At 39.6% G+C, this 7900-nt stretch overlaps 1 protein-coding gene across 1 annotated transcript in view; it reads right to left on the bottom strand.

Moving 5' to 3' along the window:
* The window catches only part of clip1b (CAP-GLY domain containing linker protein 1b), a gene marked incomplete in the record, with an annotated part of 30743 nt that overhangs the window by 17012 nt on the left and 5831 nt on the right, over positions 1–7900 (bottom strand). Inside the window, 5 exon segments of the mRNA XM_035668347.1 lie at positions 1510–1584; positions 4624–4709; positions 4790–4847; positions 6159–6254; positions 6569–6730. Coding sequence (XP_035524240.1) covers positions 1510–1584; positions 4624–4709; positions 4790–4847; positions 6159–6254; positions 6569–6730 — 477 coding nt within the window.

The following is a 7900-nucleotide window of genomic DNA, read 5'->3' as shown; positions in this document are numbered from 1 at the left end:
AAATGTGTTCACAACTACATTATAGTCTTATAAACATTTATTAAGTGTTAATATACTACTCCCCATAAATACTGAATATTTATTTTTATTTCAAAATAAACTCTCAAAACAGATTTTTCAAAAAATAAACTATACAAATTCCTCCTTAAGTCACCACCTTAAATCAGCCAGAGTAGCAGGTAGAGTGCTGTGAGGTTTCTACCCTGGGATGATTCAAATAAACACGACCAAACAGAAAGCCTGTTTACATTCGGTCTCTATCTCCCGCTTTAATCCGCTATCCATTCCTCTCTCTGTTAAAACCGACCATCTGGAGCTCACAGGCCGTCGGGAGTCACAGCGATCTCACAGAGTGGAGATGAATGTAGGCGAGCAAGAGGGCACCAGAGAGCCGCAGACTGAAAGAACGGCTGCAGGTGGACCGCAGTTGGAGGAGGAGTGGCATGGATCGAGTACGAGATGATAAAAATATCAAGTTACAGACGGTGGTGAGACACTGAGAGACAGCAAGAGAGAATTAAAGAGAGAGAGACGGTCCACAGTGTTTCATGCGTGGCTGATTAAATGCGATGAGTGGGGGGCTTGCACAGTCTCATGCGGTCAGTGTGGGAATCCTGATGTGAATACGTAATAAAAACCCTGCAGGCTACCAATGCTAAACTTATGTATGTGCACGTGTGAATCCTTTCCACAGGACTGTGTGTGCATGGGGCTGTAAGTAAGAGAGATACACGGCCTTTAAGCATTGCCACAACCAAAAATACAGGAGCAAAAGGAATTGTTTTGACAGTGTTTGTCTGCTTTTAAGCTGCAAACAACCAAACTAGTGAATTTCATGAGCCAGTTTCCCTGCTGTGTGGTCCTCTGTGATACTATATCAGAGTTTACAGTAACGTTAGCGGCTCTGTCCTGCTCTTTACTGGATTTGAGGAAGTTTACACCCCAGAAACTCGATCAGTTCTTATTCTAAAAACGTTTTCTCTTTTAAATTTACCAGTGAAACACAGAGTATAAATCTAACCTAAGTAACCAAACAGGGTTATGTCAGAATGAAGTTAGAGGAAGTGTCTGATCTTACATTTATCATACTTATAATACAAGGAGAGCTGCAATGATTGATCAATTAGTTGAATTTCAGCAAAAGAAAAAGAAAACAGACGAGGGCGCAACAAGATTACACAATTAAAAAGAGCGCCAGTCGAGCCTCAAACAGTGAAAAACAACACACAAAACAGGTCGGAAATATGAGATTTCTGTTAGTTTCATGTATTAATGTGAGGAAAGTTACATGCGATCTGTGTGGAGTTATCTTGGATGTATTATAGAGCGATGATGAGACAACCGAACAGCTGATCAGTCGTGAGTTAAGTTAAGAGAACCAAAGAAGACCAAAAAATAAAACACAGTTTATAAAATAAATGACAACATGGTGACTTTAGTGTGTATTTACAGTCTTCTGCTGTAGCTGAATGTTACCTCATATGTTATCTATTCGGGCCTTTTGCTCACCTGTGTCTCCAGTGTCTTCTTCTCATTGGTCAGCTGTTCAAGCGACAGCGCCGTCCTCTCTGACTTTTCAACAGCCTGGAAAACATATTGATAATATTTAGCTCGACAGGGCACAAAGATGATTTATTACATAACACGCTTCAGGGTTCCCACTCTTTTTAACAAATCATTCTCCAGGACAGCACTTGCTCACAAACGGTTAGATGATTAGCGTTTATGGGACACTCCACTTTCCAAACTTACTACAGCTTTCCTCTAACCGTGACAATTCAATCAGTTCAACTGAGATTCTCCTTTGCATAATAATGTATAAAAACATCTAAAATCAGTTTTAAGTTAAAGCTCAAGTCGAATCAGCATTCCATTAACAGACCGGAGAGATCAGAGGTCAATAAAAACCTTGTCTAAAAAAGGAAAGACGGCTCTTCACTGAGTCAGCCTCAAGCTTGTTCAGCTGCTTCACCTTTAAATCCATTTGTAATGAGCTCCGTGAAGCGAGAGCAGTAAGTATGAAAGCTCTGACTTTGGGTAAAGAGAACAAAAATTCTCTCTTTGAACTGCAAACTGTAATTCCACTTTATGTTGTTTCCCTCTCCGTTTATGCACCTGCTGCTGAGACGTGTGCAAAAACACTGACAACTAGAAGCACGTAATTACTAAATGGGTCTTCCTGTAGCTTGAAACACATCAGTGAATTTATCTAAAAGGTACACAAATGAGGCACATAGGAGTAAGTATGAAAGGTACAGGAAACCTTTTCTAAATATTACATACTGGACCTTTAATGGAGGTTTCTACAAACTCTTTTTTTCAGCAAATCATCGCCAAAACCCGAAAAGCTTGAATAAAAAAAGGAGACCGGTGCGTTGACTTATCAAACCCAAGAGGGAATGAGAGTAATGTGTGCATGTGCGTGTTAGTAATGTTTTAACAACATCAAATTAGCCTGAGGCCACAGTCAGCTCTAGAGTGGGAGAGCGTCATTAAGCCTGAATGAAAGCACACAGGAAAGAGGGGAATTATTTAAAGGAAGGATTATTAAAGGAAAGGCAACTTGAAAGCCCCAAAACTTTTACTTTGTGGCATTTTTTTTTAGCACTTCCCCACCGGCACCCAGCCAGGAAGACCACAAATAATTTGTTGAAATCTGACAGCCAGGAGCAGACTGAGCTATCTTGGTGAGAATCAGTAAATGCCAGTCCGCTGATTCATCGTCTACAAACGCGATCCGGACTGTTAGCTGTGAGCTCTGTTCAGTGGCTGCAGGAACATCGGCTCTCAGGCTCTTCTGGAAGCACGACAATACGAAGGCGGTTTACAAGAGGTTAGGATGTTTTTAAGTGTGCTGCACAAACATCATCCATTGTGTTGTTACACCAGCGGATTACTCGACTACACACTCTACACTGGCAGCATGCAGGGGTGAAAGAAGCACTCAGATTCTCTTATTTATGTTTAAGTACAAATGCAACAATGTGTAAATAGTATATTAAGTAAATGTCTGTACCTAAAGCAGCTCTAATCTATTTTTACATAATAACAACAACAATATGAAAGCTGCCACTCGTAGTGATAAACCTACAGAGAAAAATCAGCTGAATCTGCAGCTCCCCTCGGCTGTATGGAGCTTTACAAAGAGGTTCATATCATTGTTTATTAGTTTGGCCACAACTTAACTGTTGTGGTTCACTCTCACTACTCTCATAGCTCTAAAAACTCACTGTACAATACCTGCTCAGCAGCAAACAGCAGACACACACAGTTGGTGAACATAGTGGAGCGTTTATCAGCCAAAGAGCCACATATTTCCCTCAGGAAATACCTCAAATGGCCGAACAAAATGAGTTATTGCAGGTTCAAGTAAAAATGTACCTAAATATCAAAAGTAGAAGGACTCATTCTGCAGTGAAATGTCTCCTGTCATGTTGTTATCATTATTAGATTGATACTGATGCTCAATGTTAGAGCAGCATTTTACTGTTGGAGCTGCTCCAGGTGGAAAGTCCAAAGCCAGAAATGTCAGAATCCACTGGTTTCATCTTTAACAATGTGTTATTTTATAGGCTTATATGTTTTTAATTAAAAATGTTTCTTTCTGCCTTAGTGTTTCACTTGCACCAACACCTTCATACCTCTCCCCCTTTCCTTCCCAATCTGTGGGTGAGAACATTTATCAGCACACAGTATAGTAACATCTACACACAATCACAGCAGCTTGCAGGGCCCCCAGGGTCTCAGGGGTCACAGTGCAGCACCGAACGGCTCACAGATAGAGAGGTCATATTCAGCGGGTTCATCTCAGCTGCCTGTCCCAGGGTTCTGATCCGATCCGTTAAGATGTATTAATCAGGGTTCATTACAGGTAGGTGCTCAGGGTTTATCAGACACACCACACAAACTCACTTTTGTGATGCGCTTGGCTGTTCTCACCACAGCCGAAATGTTTGTTATTGTACAATGAACAATAGGCTGCATGCATGTAGATATGAACGTATAAATAATAGACTGGGTGCTGAAAAGACGCGTCTGGTGTGAACAGCTTTTCCTACCAACAGTTTCAAACAAAATACACACCCTATGTAGGTGATAACATAAATTGTTTTTGGGGAATTTTAGTCAAATTCCAGGTGTTTCCATGACGAGGAAAAATAGTCTCTAAAGTTAAAAGGTTTTTCCAGGTTTTCCAGGATGTGTGGGAACCCTGAACAATACGTTAAAACACCAAACTCACACCAACAAATGTAATCAAGGCAGCGACAGAGCAGCAGCTTCAAATTCGTTATTGTGAGCTTCAAAGAGAGTGTTAACAGATATAACGGCTTCAGTTACCTGTCGGTAAATAGTAAAGTCTTTATAATTTTAATGTCCTTTGTCATAAAATACAGGGTGAAATCAACAGGTCCGCCATGAGTTGTGATTACGTCGCTTTCTCGCTATAAAATATTCACGCTCTGTGTGAAAGTACTCGTGACACAAATATTTTAAAAAACATAGTGACGTGCAACTTGATTGCCCGAAACTCCCCCAGTGTGTAAAGTAACTTTATCAGTCAGTCAGATAAATGTAGTGGACTAAAAGGTTATCTTCAACCACGGACTACGTGTGTGATCTTACCTGTATCAGCTCTTTCTCTCTGCACTGACTCTCCTCTTTCAGGGTCCGGTTGTCTTTCTTTGACTGCTCCACACTCTGCTCCAATTCTGAAAACAGATTATCAGCTGTAACAATCAACTTGACACAGAGATAAAATAAACGGTTGAGATACATCTGATATGTTTACCTTGCATGGTCTTTGCCGTCCTCGTGTTCTCCTCCTCCGCTATCTCGAGCTTTTGTCTCTGAAACGCAGAAACATCAGCTTGACTACGAGCTAATCACTTACATAGCAACATTCTTGTACCTTGAGCTAACCAGAGAAGAATGACTGGATCCAGAAAACATGCGAGGTTTGTGGATGAAATGCTTCTCTTAATGAGGCCACTTTCACGATGCCCACGAGCAAAACACGTCACGGTGAAACAATATCTAAAACTGCAGATCGGACCCTCACAGACATGTACTTTATTACAGAAATGTGCTGTCAATTTTACACAAAGAAACCCCGCGAGTCACTTTTCTTTAAAAGTTATGATGGCATTATTACTCAGTCAGACCTAATAACATTTCTGTTGCACTTGCAGAGATGAAACAATTAGTGGATTCATTGATTTGTTGATCAACAGAACATTTATCAACTATTTGTTTCTTAAGTTTCTTAAATACAAGAACATTTATTATATCATTTTATGTCCATGTCTCCTAATTTAATGATCAACTGGTGAGGATGAGACATGCAGCCTTTCTTTTGACTCTGACGAAGACACACTTGCATTAATCAGCTTGCTTTTGTCCTTTCTTTATTCCGAAGTTGTTGCCCTTTTTCTAAAAAAAGCACCTGATTCAGCTGCACACTGCTGGTAGATGTGGAGAGATTTTCTTTTCACATGCAGTTGTGTAAAAGTGCATATTTAAAGATCCCCTTTTACAAGATGCTGTAAACATTAAAATGTCAGCTGCTGACAGCGTTTTTAACCAACTCATGGAGCTAATGTTAGCTTCATCAGCTAACCAGCTCGGAGAAAATATGCAAGCAACAGTTGTCGATGGTTACTTCTGTGAAATCAAACACCCACTGACAGAAAAATGACAATGAATTTTGAAAATCACAAGTTTTTTTGGAAATAAACAGACTGTGCTTCGGGGAACTGGAACAACAAATACTAGGATATAAGGTCCCTTAGTAGTTGTTTAGTACTCTACTAGTTTCTCTGAAGACAGTGTGTGTGTGTAGTGTGTTAGTAGCAAGTAAAAAAGCTATTATAGACACATATCTTGAGACTATAAGAAGGACAACTGGAAGAGAAACAGCAAATAAATCCATCAACAAGACGGTATGAATGAAGGAAATAATTTTGGGTCTTTTTAGTTAATATGTTAGAATTAGAAAATGAGACCTTTCCAATGATTACACAGTAAGATTGTGTGTGACCGGGCACTTCATAAATATAAGACAACGATACATCGTCCTCTCTTTGAACGTCCCATAACTGTATCTCTTCTCTCTCTGTGTCTGTGATTATTATGTATTATGAGTTTTTCCACTTTCTTACCAGGCCGGTTAGCTGCTCTTCCAGAGAGCTCTTATCTTGCTGCACGGACTGAAGCTCTTTCTGTTTGCTCTCCAAGTCCACACTCAGCTCACTGATCTGTTGGGGACACACAGTACAGAACATACAGAACACCCATGTACGTCTGAGCGCAGCCATAAATTACATACAATCATAGTAGCTTTAACAAACCACACACAAAAAGGACGTATGCCTATTTACATTAGGGGATAAATGGAGGGTTGTAAATAGAATTTACACTAATTCTCAAAGTTTTACATCATGCCATAAATTATATGATAATAATAATGATGAATAATCCATTTTACAAGCAGAGAGAATCATGTAACTGCTGCCCAGGCTTCACTGAACAAAACACCAGCGCTGGGAATTCTCCGACGCTTTCCACAAACCTTTTTCTCCTGAGACTGCGCCTGGGCCTTGAGGCTGCTGATCTGTTGCTGGGACAGAGACACAGCATCCTCCTTCTGCTGGGACGCCCGGAGCCTGAGCTGGAGGTCCGCCACCTCCCTCTCCAGCTCCATGATCCTGGAGCGCTCAGACACCGTGGCCACCTACAGCAGAACGTGTAGAGAGGAGGCATGAAGGCAAACGGGGAGGCAGGAGAGCTGACAGAGGAGAGCAGTAGTGGAAACAGTGGGTTGTACACTGTGACCCAAACACGAGCAACTGCTTTAACCTGATTATATCTGAGATCTTTAGAATTAATAAAGTTTTCAGCCACAGTGTATATATTTTGATTTATTAAGTAAAAGATTAGAAAACATTCTTTCTTTTGTCCAACCATCAATCCAATTTTAAAAGATAATTTATATAATAGAGAAAAGCGTCAAATTCTCAAATTAATAAAGCTAGAATTAGCAATATTTGACATTTTAGCTTGTTAAATGACTCAAAATAAATTATTGTTTCAGCTCTTCTCAACATAATTAATTAACTAATATTATTGCCTCATATCTCTTTCATATTATTATCTGAAACAATTACCTACAGTTATTCCCTTTTATTCTCTGTTATCCTGGAGAAATCACAGTCAAAACTACATAGTCACCATTTAATAAAACATATCCCTGTTAAAAAAGTGACTGTGGTTAACGCTTCTTAACATGACAAAAGTTTTAACTTACAACTGGAAGAAAGTGGATGTTTAAGTAAACCCAATAAAGGACAGAGTTTCCTACTTTCTATATTAGAATACAACTATTTCTCTATGATTCCTTCACATTTCATAAAATATAAAAAACTAAAGGGACAACACTGTAACCCAACCTCTGTTTGAGTTTCTGCCAAAGTCTGACAGTATTTACTACAGAATAAAACCTTCAGTAACATCCTCAGCTTTCTGTCTTGGAGGACATATTTTTTTAAAACCTTGACATTAAAAATGTTCTTGTGGATATTTAAGACATGTATATTGGCCTGTAAACCTCTAAAACCTCTCATCTAAAAACAGGCTAAAACAAACTGAACTTATTTTGAATGGATGCAACTGATTCATCATGAGGAAAATCACCTCCACAGGAGGACCTGAGCACCATTTCAACCACCAACAGAGACTCTTGTATAAGTTTCACTGTCTTTCTCCGGGACACTTTGACTCATCAAACAGGTCAAAGTTTGGACCTTCTGGTTAAAGGATAAAAGATGGCAGTGTTTTACATTTTTCTTATTGTCAAGAAATCCCATGAAAAGACAAAGACCAGCAGTGAATACTAAGTGTTACA

This window comes from Morone saxatilis, unplaced genomic scaffold (assembly GCF_004916995.1).
Source record: "Morone saxatilis isolate NCDOM2014 unplaced genomic scaffold, NCSU_SB_2.0 Contig21, whole genome shotgun sequence".
Taxonomy (NCBI): domain Eukaryota; kingdom Metazoa; phylum Chordata; class Actinopteri; family Moronidae; genus Morone; species Morone saxatilis.
This window is presented reverse-complemented; position numbering and strand designations above follow the sequence as displayed.